Below are 19,738 nucleotides of genomic sequence, written 5' to 3' on the forward strand. Positions count from 1 at the left end.
AGGACAACTGACAGGTATTTACTGAGGTATATCTCATGAAATAAATGAAAGCCTCCCAAAGGGATGGGAAGGGCTTTGTTTTTATCTTCACAGGAAAACTCATCTCCAGAAGGCAAAGGACACTGCATGGGTAGATACTTAAGAAGAGAAGGTAGCTATAACCATCAAACAAAAGGAACGTGCCATCTGGTAAACTTTGCAGCTATCTCTCAGAGAACTCTATTTCTCTTTATTTTCTAGTCTCTATTCAATTAAACCAATGCTGGATTGAGAGGTGGATTTGGCTTTCCTCCTCTAAAATGCAAGCACATTGTTTAACTAAACTTTAGAGTTTCTGTATTGTATCAAGAAGCCAATTGATATAATACAGAATAAGAGAAGAATTTGGGGACTATCTTGGCTCTTTCCTTCAAGGTGAACACCGTCTCTCACAATCATTATTTTTTTCACAATTGCCTTTTCTAGTATACATACTTACACAAGCAAACATTTCTCTGCTAACGTTTATGTTTTGAGTCCCACACAGCTAGTGAAGACCTGCCTGACAGGAATCCATGGACATCCTGGAAAGAAAATGTGCCACACCTTCTCGACTGCACTGGATCCAACTTGCTCCATTTCAACTGACACTCCGGCCAGAGCTTTGGGTACTGACTTCAAACAAGTTGAGGATTTCAAGCGAGATCTTCAATCAAGCAAATCCCATCTAACATGGACTGGATACAATCCATTCAAGACTTTCACTACACTAACATTTTCTTCCTACAGGACCCCACAAGTGTATCGTCGGCCCATTTCAGCAGGAAGTAACTTGGAGGATGCTACGCCCCCTTTCCCCCATTGTTGTCACTTAGGATAGTATATATATCTAGTTAGGGATAGCTTCCTATTGTTTATGTTTGGGATTGGAAGGAGGTGTTCAGGCTTGGACACCTCTTTCAGATGACTTTAGGGTTTAGTTAAAATAGATAGTTAGGATGTGACATAAGCAGATTGTTGTATCTTCTTATATTTCACCTTTATGATTGTTAATTTTGGATACTTTACACTGTTAAGTTTTATTCCTCTTTTAGACTAAAAGGGGAATTGTAGGGGATGTTGTAGCCATGCATGCTTAGGGGCTGCCTACAGGTGTGCCTGCAAGGGCATGGTCAGGTGACGTAGAGTGAGGGACATTCAGGTGGCGGGTTTCTACTTTTGGATTGCTGTACGGACTGCTGCCGTGCCAGCTGGCTAGGTTTCTATGTAAGTAAGGCTTTTCCCTATTAAAATCCCTTGTATTTTTACCTGGCTCCGTATTGGTAATTTCCCACATTAGATATGGTAGTATTATGTTTGGAATCTGAAATGTGTTCCGTAGGTTCCTTTATTTAATGCTGTGGATCCTGGGGCCTGGGGTCTGTTAGTAGGTCTTGAAGCCAGGACTTTGAGTTGCTTGCCTCTTATCTTCTAGCTCTATTTGCTTCTTCTCTTCTGTCTTACAGACAGCCTTCTGATTTGATGGACCCCACTGCTTCTGCCACCTACCACCTCTGGGATGATGGCCTGCAATTCACTGACACTCTGAGAAAAAGCATACTTTACTTTCTATGTTGTTTTTGTCAGAATATCAGGTGTCTGACCTTTTTGGACCTATGTCCTTCACAGATTAATGACAAATTAGGGTGGTGTTTCAGATGTCTGTCCTTGGTATATCTTAGTTATCAAGAGATCAATAGCACGCATGTTACTCTAAGCTTCCTTGATGGGGGATGTCCTTCTGTATGCTGTGAATATATGTTTCCCTTATTGGTTGTTGAATAAAGCTGTTTTGGCCAATGCAGAGGCCAGATGTAGCCAGGCTGGAAGTATAGGCAGGGCTGCCAGATGAGGAGAATTCTGGGAAGTGGAACTAGGAGAGGAGCCAGCTGGGAGACTTAATGTAGCCATGGAAAGAGTAACATGCTGGGCATTATGAGTAAGCCACAGCCTTGTGACGATACATAGTTGAATAGAAATAGGTGAATAATTAAGACAGAGCTAGTCAATAAGATATCTGAGCCATTGGCCAAACAGTCATAATTAATGTAAACCTCTGTGTGTTTATTTGGGACTAAATGGCTGTGGGACTGGGCAGCATAGAAAGTCCATCTTCACTTCCTTCACTATCACCTCCCTGCTCTGAATAAATAAAGCAATTAACACTATATATATATGCACACACCAGGTTTTGATGCAAGATTTTAGACTCAGTAGACTTAACTGGCTATGTTTAGGTCCTGAGATTCAAGTGATCAATAGCAAAAGTCTGTGAAAGGATTAACCATGTCTAGATATTATTAATCACACATGAGGAAATGTCAATAGTACAAGTATTCTTTGCCTTTTCCTTAGTTCTCCCAATAGTTTAGTCTCTTTCCTTTGTAACCCTTGTAACTGTCCCTTTAAGAGCTAAAGCCAGAACTTTTACATCCTGCAGCTGCTGTCATCCCCCAATTAGGTTGATAGGCCTTTGCTACATGAGACTCCTATTGTATCTACAAAGAATGCTTGTCCCTTAGAGGTTGCTTTGTAGCCTGTTTTTATTACTAACAAGATTTTGCTATGGAGAATGGAGAATATCTATCTATCTATCTATCTATCTATCTATCTATCTATCTATCCATCCATCCATCCCTCGGACCTTGTAACAGACAGAAGAACAAAGATGGAAGAAGAAACAACAGCATGATGAATGAATAAGGAGCACATGGATGGAAGAGCAACTACCCATGTGTGAAGTTATTATAGAAATCTTTTTCTTCCCTTGCTCCTGAGAGGCATTTCTCCCGAGAAACCTGGGTAGTGACTCTCAGCCGATACACATCAAGATGGTTCTTCCACAGTCCAGGCTGGCTGTAGGCATTCAGGCCTACTTGGTACCACTCAGCTCAGACAGGCTAAAGACACCTACAGGCCATCCTGGGTCCTCAGAGTCCAGCCTGGATAAAGTCACTGGACTTGTGTTACCATTTGATGAGCAAATGTATTGTAGAGAAATGGGAGAGAAAAAGAAGCGGATTGCTTCATGAGCTGTGGAAAGAGGCAGAAATGAAGAAGCGAAGGTGGTGAAACACAGGCTTACGTGGGTGGCCTGATTGTCACCCAGGGCCACAGTGGTGATGGGGCCAGGGCTGCTGCCTAGGGTCATGTCTGGGTCTTTGGTCCCACTGCAGCTAGGGTGTGTGTTGACATCCATATTGCCACCAAAGGCCACAAGGATGCCTGGGGTCTGGCACACCCCCTCTGGCCATTTTGTTTTCCAGCTACCACTGAGGCCATGAGAGATCTGAATGGTCTATGGTGCCACCCAGGGCCATGGTGATGACAGGGTCTGTGCTATGCCTGAGGGTCATGTCTGGTTTGTGGCCCTACCACAGCCTGGATCTATGACATCTATGACCCATATTGGGACCAAATGACACTCAGATGTCCAGGGTCTAGGCCTCAACCTGTGGCTATATTGGTGTCTGATGGCCCTGCTGTCCCCACATCATGGCAATCTGAGTGGACTGTACTTGCACCCATGATTATGATGTCACCTGGGCTGCTGCTAAGGGCCATGTCTGAGTCCATGGCCCTATATCAGCCAGGGTCTGAGTTGATGTCTAAGGTTATTGTAACCACCTAGGGCTGTGCTGATTCTTGAGGTCTGATCAGCCCTCTGGGACCATGGTGGTGTTCAAGGGCCATGAAGCTGCCAGTACCATACTGATCTGTGTTGCCACTGTGACTATGATGACATATGGGCCTGAGCTGCTGCCTAAGGCCATGTATGGGCCCATGTTCCTGCTGCAGCTGGGTCTGAGTTGACGTCCATGGTCTGTGTTGTCACAGGGGTCATTGGAACCATGCATGTTGAAATCCAAGGAACTTTCTGAGCTGGTGTCACCTGTCACTGGCCCTGACCCTTTTTGGACACTGACTGTAGCAGGGAAGCTGGTATTGCTCTTCATGGGAGAGTTAGCCTCTGCACTGAGGTGAGATGGCCCCACCGCATACCATGGGCATGGGAGAGCTAACCCTGATGACAGGGATCTAAGAGAGCTGGCTCCATACCTCTCCTGAGGGGAGTGGTTCCAGCAGCCCAAGTGAAGAGCTCAGCTACTACCCAGACCCAGATCCTGGTCCTTGGGTTGGCCCACCCTTATGTAAGACCAGCTGGAGCATATGAAGGGACTGGTCCCGTCAAGCAATAGTCACAGGTTTTCCAAGATTCAGGAAATGGCAGGATAACCAAGAGGAGTTTCTTTGAGGGTGCAGTGATGATGGTTGGCCATTGGCCTTTTACTGGGTCAATGACTCATTGAAATGAAGATTTCAGGTTGGGATGATTAGACAAAAGGGTATACTGTTTGACACAACACAGCTTCCAAAGCTGAAGAGGTGTTAGATGGGAATGAGGGAGAAGGAAGTGGTTTTTGTTTGTTTTTCTTTGTTCTTAATCAATTTGAGGGTTCTTTTGTGGGGTATGCAGTAGGGGTGAGGGGCATATATGGAGGGACTGGGAGGTGATATGCATTGGGGTGCATCATGGCAAATTCTCAAAGAATCAATAAAGAATTAATTTTACAAAAAGTTGTTTTTCCCAACTCAGTAATGTATAACATAATGAGATATAACAAAAATATTCCACTGACTGGGAAAAGATATTCACCAACCCCACATCTGACAGAGGGGTAATTTCTAAAATATACAAAGAACTCAAGAAGCTGTCACCAAAACACCAAATAATCCAATTAAAAAGTGGAGTACAGAACTAAATAGAGAATTCTCAATAGAGGAATCTAAAATGGCCAAAAGACACATAGGAAAGTTCTCAACATCTTTAGCCATCAGGGAAATGCAAATCAATACAACACTGAAACCATCTTACTCCTCTCAGAATGGCTAAAATAAAAAACTCCAATGATAGTTTAAGTTGGAAAGGATGTGGAGAAAGGGGAACACTCTTCCACTGCTGGTGGGAGTGCAAATTCGTACAGCCACTTTGGAAATCAGTATGGCGATTCCTCAGGAAAATGGGAATCAGTCTACCACAAGATCCAGCAATTCAACTCATACGCATATACCCCAAAGAAGCACATTCGTACAACAAGGACATCTATTCAACCATGTTCATAGCAGCACTATTTGTAATAGCCAGAACCTGGAAGCAACCTAGATGCCCCCAACTGAAGAATGGAGAGAGAAAATGTGGTACATTGACACGATGGAGTACTACTCAGCAGAAAAAAGAAATAGAATCTTGAAATTTGCAGGAAAATGGATGGAACTAGAAGAAACCATTCTGAGTGAGGTAACCCAATCACAAAAAGACAAGTATGGTATGTACTCACTCACATGTGGATTTTAGACATAGATTAAAGGAATATCACAATCCACACTGCCAGAGAAGCTAGTAAACAAGGAGGACCCTAAGAGAGACATACATGGTCCCCTGGAGAAGGGGAAAGGGACAAGATCTGAGAAAATTGGGAGCAAGGGAGGAGGGAGAAGGGAGCTAGGAGAATGAGAAGGTGAGAAGAGGAGGTGTGAGGAAGACATGATGGAGCAGAAAGGTTGAGTTGGGAGAAGAATAGAAGAAAACAAGAAAGGAGATACCATAATAGAGGGAGACATTTTAAGTTTACAGAGAAATCAGGCACTAGGGAAATGTCTGGAGAGCTACAAAGATGACACCAACTGTTAGATTTTTGTTTAAATTAAAGATAAAGAAGAAGAGGAGGAAGGTGCAAGATATTAAGCAGTTTATTATAGGCCTGGCAGAGTAGGGAGACTAAGAGAGAAGAGAAACAGAGTAAATGGCTGGTCAAGAGAGAGAGAGAGAGAGAGAGAGAGAGAGAGAGAGAGAGAGAGAGAGAGAGAGACAGAAGCAGACAGAGAAGAGGAGAAGAGTATAGAGTATTTTGAGACAAGTGTAGAGAGAGTGTAAATTGGCAGGGATCTGTCTTTTAAAGGGGTCCTCTGCACCTGTGTGCAGACTTAGTTCCCATGGAACCCTGGGCTGACCAGGGTACTGCCTTTTCCACCAAGTAACAGGGGTAGGCCAGCATAATGCCCGAATCTTTCACCAACTAACAATCTAAGCAACAGAGGAGAGGCTACCTTAAATGCCATCCCCTGATAATGAGATTGATGACTGACTTATATGCTACCCAATAGCCCTCATCCAGCAGCTGGTGGAAGTAGAAGCAGACACCCACAACTAATCACTGAACTGAACTGGAATCCAGTTGCATAGAATAATGAGTGATGGGCAAAGGGGTCCAGACCAGGCTGGTGAAACCCACAGAAACAGCTGACCAGAACATCAAGGAACTGTTCCTCCCCAGTCTGATAGCTTGATTGAAGATCTCACTTGAAATCCTCAACTTGATTGAAGTCAGTACCCGAAGCTCTGTTCCTTCCCAGTCTGGATCAGCATGGGACTGATCCAGACCCCAGGAACATGGTTTTCAGTGAGGAGACCTTGGAAATCTACAGGACCTCCTGTTGTAGTTCAGTATTTATCCCTAGCATAGGTGTGGACTTTGGGAGCCTATTCCACATACAGGGATACTCCCTGACCCAAGATACATGGGGGTGGGCCTAGGCCGTATCCCAAAGGATAGGGTAGACTCTGATGACCTCCTGTGGAAGGCTTCACCCTCCCTGGGGAGCAGAAAGGATATGTAATAGGTAGGGTTTTAGCTGTCTTTGTCTTTTCTTGGATCTTTCTTTCAAGGTGTGCACCATCTCATAATTGTTATGCTCCCATGGTTGTCTTCCCCAGTGTGTGTACATACACAAGCAAACATTTCTCTGCTGTTTATGTTTGAGTCCCACACAGCCAATGAAGACCTGCCCAACAGCAATCCCTGGACACCTCGGAAAGAAAATGGGCCACACCTCCTCGAATGCACTGGGTCCAACTTGCTCCATTTCAACTGACACTCCCGCCAGCGCTTCGGGTACTGACTTCAATCAAGTTGAGGATTTCAAGCGAGATCTTCAATCAAGCAAATCCCATCTAACATGGACTGGATACAATCCATTCAAGACTTTTACTGTACTAACATTTTCTTCCTACAGGACCCCACAAGGATGTCATCATCCCATTTCAGCAGGAAGTAACTTGGAAGATGCTACTCCCCCTTTCCCACTTGTTGTCACTTAGGATAGTGTAAATACCTAGTTAGGGATAACTTCTTATTGTTTATGTTTGGCATTGGAAGGAGGTGTTCAGGCTTGGACACCTCTTTCAGATGACTTTAGGATTTAGTTAAAATAGATAGTTAGGTGTTATATAAGCAGATTGTTGTATCTTCTTATATTTCACCTTTATGATTGTTAATTTTGGATACTTTACACTGTTAAGTCTTAATCCTCTTTTAGACTAAAAGGGGAATTGTAGGGGAACCTGTAGCCACGCCTGCTTAGGGGCTGGCTAAAGGTGTGCCTGACCATGCCTGCGATGGCATGGTCAGGATGACGTAGAGTAAGAGGTTCAGGTGGCTGGGTTTCACTTTCGGTTTCACCTTTTTCGGCTTGCTGTACAGACTGCTGCCTCACCAGCTGGCTAGGTTTCTCTGTAAGTAAGGCTTTTTCCTATTAAATACCCTTATATTTCTATCTGGCTCAGTATTGGTAATTTCCCACTTTATGGAGCAGCTTCCATATGCTCGCGCCATCCCGGGGGTTTAGACTCGGCACTTCTGAGATGATAAAGTCAGATCCAGATAAAGAAAAACCTCTAAAGGTGTACGCTGCATTTAAAAATATATGTAGGCTTTCGGAAAAAAAAAGTAACAGGAGGAAATAGAGAAGGCGGGGCATTGGTGGCACACGCCTTTGGTCCCAGCACTTGGGAGGCAGAGGCAGACAGATTTCCACAGAGAAACCCTGTCTCAGAAAAAACAAAAGAAAGTAAAAGTAGAATAATAAAAAAGCCACCTAAAGATAAAAAACACACAGAAAATCTGGATACTATATGCCATATTGTTGTCTTTAAATTGTCTGATTGCCGAGGAAAGACTTACTGCTGCTAAAATACATTTGATTATAAATGCTACTAAATTAATCCAACTTATACATTTTAAATATGCTTTGACTTCAAAATTTAAGTATAAGGACAGGGTACTTAGAAACAGAATTTCTGCTTGTGTTTCCACAGAAAATAAATAGCTGTTGATTCCTTCCAGACTAATATGGTTTGATCAAGCAAGACCCCTAAAGCTGAGACGATACAGCCTTACAGACTACAAAAACAAGGACTTGGTCAGGTTTCTATGTTTTATCATGGTATGAACATCACCCCCCAATCAACAGGAAGCAGTTTAGAAAGAACGATGCCCATATTCCCAAATATTGTTTATAAATGTTTGTTTTCATTTAAATGGGGTTGGCTATAAATGATAATGAACATAGTCAATCTCTTTTTTTTTTAAAAGAAAAATAGGATATAGGAATAAATACTTTGCATTGATATGGATTTTCATTTATTGATACAACTTTAAGTTCAATTTTGTGATATGTATATGTCTCCTCTTGTTTAGGTATTTTGTTTATGCAGATCTTTTAATATGATATACATAATTAAATACAGGTTATATAGTTACCTATAATAGTCAAAACTTATAATTAGGTTAGTTAGGTCTTCTAGATATACAGAGATGTATTTGAGATGGATAGGTATTCTGCAAACCTTTCAAAGACCTACAAAAATATGGCATTTAAATGGTTTAGGGTTTTTCTTGGCAGTGAGACACAACTGCTCCTGACACACCAATTACGTCAGAAAGGAGGATGGGCATCAAAGAAACTCGTTATGGAGTTTGCTTTCAACATGGCAATATTAGCCATTTGAACAAAAAACTGCTCTTGCCTGGACTGTTTGTTGCTGTATAAACTGGACATGCAGGACCCACAAGAAAGTGACTGCTAAACTTACAAAACAAGACAGTACTGAAGGGTTCCTGCTGAAATGAAGAAGTGTGCCAGACACACTGTGGCCTATAGGCAAAAGATAGATGCCCCAACATTACAGAGGAACTTTGGGTGACCAGATATCGAGATGTTCTGTCAATTCTAGAGTATATATATTATCCTTTTGTGGTCTTTGATAGAGTTAAAGACAGATAGTTATGGTTATAGTTTTCTTCAGTTATTATAAAAGGTAAGTTATCCTTCTTTTTATTTAGACAAAAAAAAGGAGATGATGGGGAAGTGCTTCTGTGTATGTGTTTGTCTTACTGGATGATAAATAAAATACTGTTTGGACAATGAGACAGCAAGTTAGACAGGACTAGGAGTCAAAGAGGATTCTGGGAAATGTATTAGAGAAGTGGTGATCCAGACAGGAAGTGACATAGCAAGGAGACTCTTTTAAGCAAGGAGAAACAGGAAGAGTCCCTTTTATTTCCCCTTCGCATCCTCCAGCAGTGATGTGATCCACTGGCAAGGGAGGGTGCCAATGGAAGGCATCTGATAAGTCTTATAAAATATATAGATTTATGATAATTAAGACTGAGCTAACAGATGAAAATCCTAGTCATTGGCCAAGCAGCATTGTACCTAATACAAGTCTCTCTGTGCATTAATTGGGGCTCTAACTCAGGTGGGCAGCTGGGGTAGAGCGCACACGTGGCAGTGGGGCTTGGCACCTTTTGGCAAAAAGTAACAATTTGTGCTTCCTGTGTGAGGCTCACATCCCTTAGGGATGTGTGTTTGTCTACACAGTGTTGGGTACCAGATGCCCTCAAAGCAATGCGACAAAGCAGACCCAGCTGTGAGAATGGAGAAGTTTGTGAAGACTTTCACAAGGGTAACAGATCCAAGATTGATTTAACCACAAAATAACAAATCAAGTCCATATTATCATGGATGTTTTACATATGATTTTAATGGAAATGAGTTTTCCTTATACATTTGAACAGTTTTGAAGTTTCTCCTCCTACTATAGCTCACTGAGACCTTGCCACAGTGATGTTCTGGCTCAGGATGAGGAAAAGGATAAACTCTCTGGCACTCCACTGACAAGGTTTGTTACTCAGGAGTAGGTTATGACTCAGTGCCCAAAGCAAGAACAGAAGTAATCACTGATTGGAGCTTGTGCCTCATTTCCAATCATTCCCAGTAATCCGAGGCCTTAGATATATATGGTCACACCTTCTTTTCAAAGAACTCTCTCTTATTAAGAAGAGCTATCGCATCATTTGCTGCAATATCAAGAAAGAGAGTCTGCAGATAGTAAGTCTTTCTGTAGTAAATGCAAGTAGCAACTGGCCCACCAGTAACCGAGGAAATGTACTTGATGTATTTCAATAGTTTTTCTTCCACGGACACATTGTTGTCTTCCTCAAACAAATGGGGAAACCGAAGGTGCACCTTGAGTTCATCCATGGACATGTTAAAATCTTTAGCAATGTTTTCCAATGAGGCATCATCCAGCCCAAAGTAAGACCTGTAGAGATGGAATGTTGCATTCAGATCTTCTAAATCATCTCTGATCCTGCCAATCAAAGGAATGGTGGCCAATGCTCCAGCCTTCAGGGCCTCTAGGAAGACTTTCTGCTTCAGGGAATCTCTCTTGAGGTTAATCTCTCTCTCAGTAACACTGTTTAAAGACAGCATGAAGACATGGTGCTTGTGGGCTGAGAGCTCACCCAATAGTGCGGTCTGCAGCTTTGGGAAGTCATAGTCAGACACATCAAAGTTAGAGACTAAGAAGATTTGAGGCTCACGGGAGAGGGCTTTCTTGAGATGCTTTGAACAGTCATCTCGAATTCTCTTAAGGACATTCTCCTCATTGAAAGTCTTTGGTTTACTCCTCTGTTCATTAGCTAAGTCATTATCTATCTTGGTACGAACAAAGTAGAAATTCATCTTCATCATTGTGATGGCTTTTGCTAGTTGTACATGATATTCTTTGAAGCGTGAAGCTGAGATGATAACAAAGAAGTCATACTCAGAAAACTTCATTGTCTTTAGGTAGCTTTGTGGTGGGAAGGAAGTAGACCAAATGCCAGGCAGTTCCCATATTGTCACCTGAGGAAGCTTTGGGTGTTTGTATGACATTCTCTCCATGGTTTCCTCTGTCACTCCAGTAGGGGCTGCACCTTCGTCTTCCTGCCCCATTCCTCTCAGAGCATTGATGAAGGTGGACTTCCCTGTCCCTGTCTCTCCTGTCACAGCAATGTTCAGGGGGGCGCTCTCGATGTCTCTCAGTGCACTGTGGATTACAGAAAGTGCACCCTGGAGGTCATTTTTCTGAATGTGGGATTTAATCAAGGTGATGGTTTTCTCAGAGAGGATTTGGCTTTCCCTCTTAAAATTCTTCAAGTATTCGTCAATGCTGGAGGCCCAAGCCATGTCTCTGTATGGTAGAAGCTGAATGGAGGAGAGAGGAGAGAAATTGTAATCATTAATTAAAGTAGGACATAGCTTTGGAGTTTGCTGGTCAGTAAAGCAGCCTCCCCCAACCCTGTCCCACATCAGACCCAGCATTGCCTTTCTTGTCTTCTCTTGGTTGCTGTTTCCACTGCTGATCTGGATATAAAGAGGCCTCTTGCCCCCTCCTAGCTCACATAAGTTCTCTTGGGAGTTCTCCTTCAGTCCTTTTGGCCCTCTCAGCAGCACCTTGGCGGTCAGCAAGAATAAGTGCCTGAGGAAAGGCGGCAAGAAGGGAGCCAAGAAGAAAGTGTCTGATCCATTTTCGAAGAAAGATTGGTATGATGTGAAAGCCCCTGCAATGTTCAATATGAGAAATATTGGGAAAACACTAGTCACGAGGACTCAACGAACCAAAATCTAATAGCCTCAAGGGTCATGTGTTTGAAGTGAGCCTTGCTGATCTACAGAATGACGAAGTTGAATTTAGAATATTCAAGCTAATTACTGAGGATGTTCAGGGCAATACTGTCTGACTAACTTCCATGGCATGGATCTTACCCGGGATAAAATGTGTTCCATGGTCAAAAAGTGGCAGACCAGAAGTGCATGTCAAGACAACTGATGGTTATTTGTTTCATCTATTCTTTGTTGGTTTCAATAAAAAAATGCAACAACTAGATACACAAGACCACCTGTGCACAGCACCAGCTGGTCCACCAAATAGGCAAATCATGCCCCATGAAGTGGTGACAAATGACCTGAAGGAAGTGTTTAATAAATTGATTCCAGACAGCATTGGGAAAGACATAGAAAAGCCTTGCCTGTCCATTTATCCTCTTCATAATGTTTTCATTAGAAAAGTAAAAATGGTGAAGAAACCAAAGTTTGAATCGGGAAAACTCATGAAGTTCCATGGTGAAGGAAGTAGTTCTGGAAAAACTACTGGTGATGAGACAGGTGTTAAAGTTGAAGGAGCTGATGGATATGACCCACCAGTTCAAGAATCTGTTTAAAATCCAGATTTAATAGTGACAAATAGAAAGTCTTATTTGTGATGAAAAAAAAAAAGAGGCCTTTTGCTCACAGTTCACTTCCTCCTAGGAATTTACTTGCACCTCTTGGTCTAATTCAGACTCCACTTAGTCCTTGAAGTTACCCACTGCAGCCTTCATTATTCCTTTGAAGCCTCCTTTAAATTCCTTTATTTTCATTAAAATGACATCCATAGATGGTGTCAACCCTAAAAGGACACAAAAGAAGCAAGACTTCCAGTACAGTCTTTAACCTTATGTGAACCTATTACCGAGTTGCCTGTAGGTCCTCAAAGCCTCCAGTTTCTTTGCATGCTTACTCTATAATGAGGAAATGATACCGGACAAGGGATGGAAAAGGCTGAATTAAAAAGTGATGTCATCTGTTTAATGATGTTCATATCAGCACTATTTGTAATAGCCAGAAACTGGAAGCAGCCTAGATGCCCTCAACCAAAGAATGGATAGAGAAAATGTGGTACATTTACATGATGGCATACTACTCAGCAGAAAAAATAATAATGGAATCTTGAAATTTGCAGGAAAATGGATGGAACTCGAAGAAACCATTCTGAGGGAGGTAACCCAATCACAAAAAGACAAACATGATATGTACTCACTCATATGTAGATTTTAGACATAGAGTAAGGGATTACCATCCACAATCCACACTGCCAGAGAAACTAGTAAACAAGGAGGACCCTAAAAGAGCCAAACTTTGTTCCCTGGAGAAAAGGAAAGGGTCATGATCCCCTGAGCAAATTGAGAGCTACGAGAATGAGAAGGGAAGAAGAGGAAGGATGCAGAGGTCATGAGGGAGCAGATAGGTTGAGTCAGGTGTAGATTAGAAGAAAGGATATGTGATAGGTAGGGTTTTAGTTGGGGGTGGTGGTAGGGGAGGAAGGAAGGGGGAAGGGAACTGGGATTGTCGTGTAATTCAATCTTGTTTGTAATTCAAATAAAAAATGATAAAAAAAGATTCTGGACAGTTTAGGGATATGATTTTTCCAACTCTGTTCTCTCTCTGAACGTGTTCACTGACAGGCTTTGAGTTTTTTTTTTTTTTTCTTTTAATGTCCTTGGCATTCACATAGCTCTGTGTTGTTTTGATTTTCCTTCTGGGTTGACTGTGTGCATGATGCTTTTTGTTTTTGTTAAGTTTCTGGAAGTTGTCAATGCCCTGGTTAGATCATATATACAACCCAGTTTGTGTTTGGAACTTGACAGCTGGAGAGGCTGAACTTCGCCACGTTTATAAGGTGTGGCTTTTGGCATGCCTAGTGAAAAACAAAACAACTATAATAAGGAATTTGTGAGAACATCTCAACTTATGAGTAATCTTACTTTACTTCCTGCTTGGTCTAAGAGCGGCTGATACTCCTGGGACGGAAGCTCCATGGGCCCTGGGAATGGGGCTGGTGACAGGGAGAGAAAAGGGAAGAGGTAAGAGTCGCATTGTGGAGGCCTGAAGGCTGCTCCCATGGCTTGCCACTGGAGGCCTTGGGGCCCTAGGATGTGATGAAGGATGCCAGGGAGTATTACTAATGGGTAATTTTATAGAGTGACTGATATAGTCATCAGGCGAAACGAGGATTTTTCAGCCTGATATTTATCAGTGGGTTTTGTTTTTGTTTTGCTCACCCTTAACCTTCTGGGCAGCAGGCCAAAAAAAAAAAACAAAAAAAAAAAAAACAAAAAAAAAACAAAAACAACAACAACAACAAAAAAAAAACAAAAAAAAAAAAGAAAAGAAAAGCGATGTCAAACTTAATGTAATTTTCCTTTCTTTTCATAGGCCAGGCATTCCTTCTCCATTGTAGGCAGACTCCTAAGTGAGTTACCCTGCTTCCTGGAGTTCAGATGCTCACTTGTGCATGTCCTGTGTTTTGTTCTCTGGGGTGATTAGGTCAGAACTCAAAACAATATAACAATGAGAGCTTTCACCCAGGCACTGACAGGGCATTCTGAGAGAATTCTCACATGTGTCCTGCATAATACTGACTAGATTTTTAAGATCATAAGATTTTTCAAAACCAACATTTCTAAAATTCCAGAAAACACCAGGGTTAACTTGGAGAAAGAGTAAAAAACTATAGAAAATACTATATTGGGAATCTTATTATTTCATATTACCTAAATTGTAATACATACACATATGTATACTTGTACACTTTAAATGACTTTATGCCATTTGGCTGATAATGCCTCCCTTGTGAGTCATAGAGTACAGAAATTTCATTGTCAGGAATGGGACACTTCTCTTGAGCTGCGTGTCAGGGGAGTCCTAGATATTACCAAGAGAGCACAGGCTACTGCTGTTGCCCTTGCTTGAGCCCCAGAAGTTGAAGGCCCTTTTTCTGAAGACAGCACATACTTCAGGTACAGGACTCAGAGAAATCAAGCTGCATCTGAACCAACATCTCCTCCCAGAGGACTAGCTTTCATAATACCAGAAGGTGCTGTGCAGGTTGCCAAGGGAGGAAAGCATTCAATGGTCCCACCCAGCTGTGAGCCACAATGATGATGCCCACATTGAGATAACTCTAGAGGTGCAAGGGTGGCATTTATGTTTTGGTGGTAACCCACAGCCATCTAATTGGACTTCAGGCTAGCTGAACAAGAAGAAAACCATGCCTGGTAACTGAAAACCTAATCAACCGCCTGTCGCTAGTGAGGTCAAAGATCTCAGAAGAGAACCCACTATGGCCACTTTCCTATCCCAGTGTATTCCACCTGCTTTTTAAATACTCATCTTTATACCCACAGGGAGGTGGAGCTCTCACTCACCATCAAAGATGCTGCTTCTCACAGCAGAGGTTACTTTAGAAAGCCAAGGCTCGTCAAAGAGCAGAGAACAACAGACTTTGCAGTGCCCAGTGGATACATTATAATACAAGACTTACACCCAAGACACAGGGAAACAGTGCAAAAGAGTGTGTAGAAAGACTACAAGAGTCAGAGGACCACCAAGTCTGGATATCGCTGTCTGCAAGATTATGTCTTCTGCATGTGACAAGAAGATAAATCCAAGAAAAGTCAACATTATAGTCATTTAAACAAGATCTGAGCAACAATACCACCAGTTGTTATTCCAAAGTGGATGTAGGAAATTGCATGTGTTGTTATACTTAGCTGAAGTGTCACAGTGATGAAATGCTGCAGAAAGGCAGAGGTAGTCTTACCCAGAGATGAGTCTGTCTGTCTGTCTATCATTTATCTTTATATCTATATATAAAAGCTGTATTAAATGAATCAGGTTGTGTTTATATATTTGTTTGAAGATATATGTCACAATAATAAGTCATTAGAGGCAATAAATTTGAAAGGGAATAAGGGGTATGAAAGGGACTGCAGGGAGGAGAAGCGGGTAATTATGCTTCCCCACTCACCCAGGGGGGTCAGCATTCACACTTTTGAGTCTTAGACATCCTAGTTCACCTGACCCCTGCTGACCGCCCCATGCATTAGAGCCTTCAAAACCAACTTCCTATTATAAAATAAGTAAGGAAGTAAGTATATACAAAGTTAAATCAAACAGTGATCTAAGCAATTTCGAACACAAAAACTTGGTTATATGAAAAACCAAGACAGTTTGTCTCCTCTAAACAACACAAATCTCAGAGTAGTGTCCTTCATGGGAATGACTTAGATCAAGTTTCAGACAAAGTATTCAAACGGGTGATGTAAATGTGCCAAAAAAAAAAAAAAAAAAAAAGGAAACGGAAAAAAAGGGGACTCAAACAATCAGCTAGGTGAATGGCAGGAGTTAACACAGGGTACAAAAATGAAATTCAATAAAGAGAAATACTGAGGAAAGTCTTGACTTAAATGAAGTTAGAGACCAAAAATTCTCAATGGAAAGATACAAACAGAGAGGATCATATGGAGGAGACAATATCAGGGTTGAAGACAATGTAGAAGATTTGGAAGACTTTTCAAGGATGAACATAAAAACTGAAAAACCTATGAAGAGATCACATGTGACCTGTGGAGCACCATGAAATATATGGGCTTAGCACTTGGAGCTATCAGTGAGACATATTCTTGTATGAAAAAGTAAAACAAAGGAAAACAGAGCCCTTCTCCAAACCCTCTAATTTATCTATGCTAACATGAGACAATGACAAAAGGCTTTACAGAGAAATACCCCAAAGCAACCCAGTGATCTCTGAGAAGTGTGACTTCAGAAAGACTTGCCGAAAGATGTTTCTCTTTCTGCCTTATACTTAAGCACTCTTTTAATGTTTTATGTAAAGAGTGTATTAACACAGTGATAAGTCAAATAAAAAGGGAAAACCTGTATATATATGGGCTTAAAAGGAGAAGAATTCCATTCCAATAGTATACAAAACATTCTCAACCAATCATAGCAAAAATGTCCACAAATTTAGAGACAGAAAAGCACACCCAGGACGATAAAAGAGACTTGGAGAACACTAGATACACAGTGCAGAAAAAGAAACTCCTGGAGTCATGTTATACTTAAAACCCTGCAAATATACAGAGCCAAGTGTTCCGCAAACTGCAAGAGAGAAGCATCAAGAACTATAAAGGTGGGCCATCAGTGTAACAACAGAAGAATCTTTGAAAGCCACAGTGCTCAACCTGCTCTGCCAGAGACTGTGGTTATTTATGACCTGGGATTTTATCTTCCTGGGGCAAATGAGGAGTTTACAGCATAGACTCCAAGAGCATCTGGGTAACACAGCCTGCTGTCTGTCTCCAAGCTTGCCTGCTTCCAAAGACTAGCACAGCCACAACACTAATGTGGAGGGAAGGGCTGTTGCTTCTCTACTTTGGGATGCTCTGTGTCACAGAAGATGGCCACAGAAGGATGCTATGGTCAATGATTCTTGAATAAAAATCCTCAAGCTCTTCTGGCCAAGTGTCAATGATCCACTCAACATGGTATCATCCAAGCAGTGTTTTGGCCAAGCTGAACTTAGAAACTGTTCACTTACCTCAGCAGTGGCGAGCTTGATCTGTTGACAATGGCAGCTCTGGTAAAGCTGTCCTCTTAGGATAGGTCTTTGCACCCCAACAAGGGCAGTTCCTGTGGAGTGATGTAACACTGGAGCTTACACTCAGGATGTATAGGAAGAAAAGAGGTGAGGTGTGGAGTGCTGGTGTCCTCAGAAGAACTGCATAAAGAAAGGAGGAGCACTTGGGATGACAGGCTGATCTTCTTTTAGTTACTTTACCGGTCTTGGCCCACACACAGCCCTTGCTGTCTACACTTTTCTGGTTGGATATGAGCTCTATTTATCCAAACCTCCTTGCAGTCAGAGTTGGTTTCAGTTTCTCTTCCTTGAAGAGAATGGGAAGGTCCTTTAGTGAAGTTGCAGATGTGTCAAGCTGTTTGAGGTGGGCCTGATTAAATCTGTGGTGTGACCATGTGTGCACAGTTCATGGTAGACTCTGGGTCCAACACTCTGGCTTCACCACTGGGAACTGCTAACTCAGGTGACGGCAAATGGTCCTGGACCATCTATCCTTCTGTTGTGGGTCATGGGTTGTTTATAAATTTACCAGTCTGACTTAATTTTTGGCTTTAATAAATTTGAGTCTTTTAATTAAAAGACACGGGCCAGGATCAAATTGGAGAGAGTTCTCTAGGCAAGGCTCTGGCCTTTGTTAGCCAATGTATTATAAGGGCAAAACTCCACAAAGTTATAATCTTAGGGGCCAACATTTGAAGGGAGCAGCTCCCCATTTTGGCAGCCATAACAGCCTAACATGTACTTGCCTGACCTTGCCTTGGTCACTAGGAGGTCAGATGCCTGCCTTGTGGCAAGGAACAAATCAGAAGTTAGCTGGTGGTGCTATGCTTTACGGCTCTGGGTGTGCTTTACGGACAAGTGCACAGCAATGATGTGCAGAGAATAGCTACCGCCCTGGGAGGGCCTATGTGCCATGACAACCAGTTGGCTGATCAACTCAGGACAAACCCTCCAAGCCTGGAGGCACACCAATCCTGAGCCTGTGCGTATCCCTAGGCACTCCCCTTATGCTGCCCTATAAGATCTTTGTCCCGTGGTTTCTCGGGGTCTTTTCCCAGCCATCCACCATGATGGATAGATGAAAGATCTGAGCTAATGGGGTTAGCTCGTTAAACAACTGCAATAAAGCCTCTTGCTCTTTGCATCAAGTTTTTGCCTCAGCCTCGTGATTGGGATCACTGTGGTCCTGGGCAGAAATCCTGGGGGCCTGAGCCAATGGGGGCATTTCACATTAACTCTTATCCCTGCCAAAGTGCCGGCAAACTTTGATCTTCTAAGAGACATCCTGCAGACGCTTCAACCATCCAAGCAAACATGCAGATCATAGCAGTTAGCCTGTTTAATCAGTGACCCATTACTTTGTAGGAATACCATAAGACTATGAAAAGTTCAACAGTTAGCTTTTTTTTTTTTTCTTAAGAGTAGTCCTAGCTGGGCGTTGGTGGCCCACGCCTTTAATCCCAGCACTTGGGAGGCAGAGGCAGGTGGATCTCTGTGAGTTCTGTAGATCTCTGGTCTACAAGAGCTAGTACCAGGACAGCCTCCAAAACCACAGAGAAACCCTGTCTCCAAAAACCAAAAAAGCAAAAAAAAAAAAAAAAAAAAAGAAAAACAAGAGTAGTCCTAACTGCACCAGGAAGTGGTCTGTCTGGGGCCATCAGACAAGGTACATCCAAGGTAGCAGCCACTTCCTCATGGCTAAAAACAATTCCGTTTTTACATGCTTAACACAGAAAATTTATCCTGTAAACATGTTCAGCACCACGTTTCACACCCAGTGAGCCCTGGCTGTTAGATGGCTTCAGAACCTCATGGTGGCCTTGTCCACTGAGGCCTTGCCCAGTGTGTTTGTTCTCTGTATCTACTTGCTTATTTGCTGTGATCTTAGCTATCTACAGTCTTCATACAAGAAAGCATGGGAGCAATGAAGAATAGGTGGTCAGAACCCTAACCCTGCAACATGTGTGTCAGTGTAGAAGTGTGTCTGCTCCAGGTGATGGAGGGCATTAGAATTTCCTAGCACCCTGGAGTCAGTTGAACAGACAGTGAACTTGGACTGGAATCAGAGACTGGGTGTTCTGGCCATGTCAACGAAGGACCAACAATCATGTGATATTCCCAGCAAGGAATGGGGGTGGGGCTTCCCAACCAAAGGTGATGTGTTGAGAGTGGGGGAGGAGTAATGTTGGTTTCAGAGGTGTAGGACAGCTGGGCAGTCGTACCCACTGTCCTCATGAGAAGACTGGCAAATTCTCCCTGATAGGGATGAGAAGAGGTTGCACAGCAGAGTGGAGCCGTTCCCATGTTTCACCTAAG

General features: G+C 42.5%; 2 protein-coding genes and 1 pseudogene across 2 annotated transcripts in view; 1 reads left to right on the top strand and 2 right to left on the bottom strand.

Moving 5' to 3' along the window:
* Positions 1-17,483, bottom strand: part of LOC100771979 (T-cell-specific guanine nucleotide triphosphate-binding protein 2) — a 43,821-nt gene extending 26,338 nt beyond the window's left edge. The window contains exon 1 of the mRNA XM_027427672.2: positions 17,384-17,483. The gene's annotated coding sequence lies outside the window, so the exon portion shown is untranslated. The remainder of the gene's footprint in view (positions 1-17,383) is intronic.
* On the bottom strand, positions 9,882-17,521 carry LOC100769106 (T-cell-specific guanine nucleotide triphosphate-binding protein 2). The gene is made up of 2 exons (XM_027427673.2): positions 17,384-17,521; positions 9,882-11,388 (listed from the first exon to the last, which is right to left on the bottom strand). The coding sequence occupies exon 2, from the start codon at positions 11,368-11,370 to the stop codon at positions 10,162-10,164; it is 1,209 nt and encodes a 402-aa protein (XP_027283474.1). The 5' UTR covers positions 11,371-11,388; positions 17,384-17,521; the 3' UTR covers positions 9,882-10,161.
* On the top strand, positions 11,369-12,404 carry LOC100769398 (annotated as a pseudogene).
* Positions 17,522-19,738: the final 2,217 nt, after the last annotated feature.

The sequence above is a fragment of the Cricetulus griseus genome, chromosome 7, assembly GCF_003668045.3.
Source record: "Cricetulus griseus strain 17A/GY chromosome 7, alternate assembly CriGri-PICRH-1.0, whole genome shotgun sequence".
Classification (NCBI taxonomy): domain Eukaryota; kingdom Metazoa; phylum Chordata; class Mammalia; order Rodentia; family Cricetidae; genus Cricetulus; species Cricetulus griseus.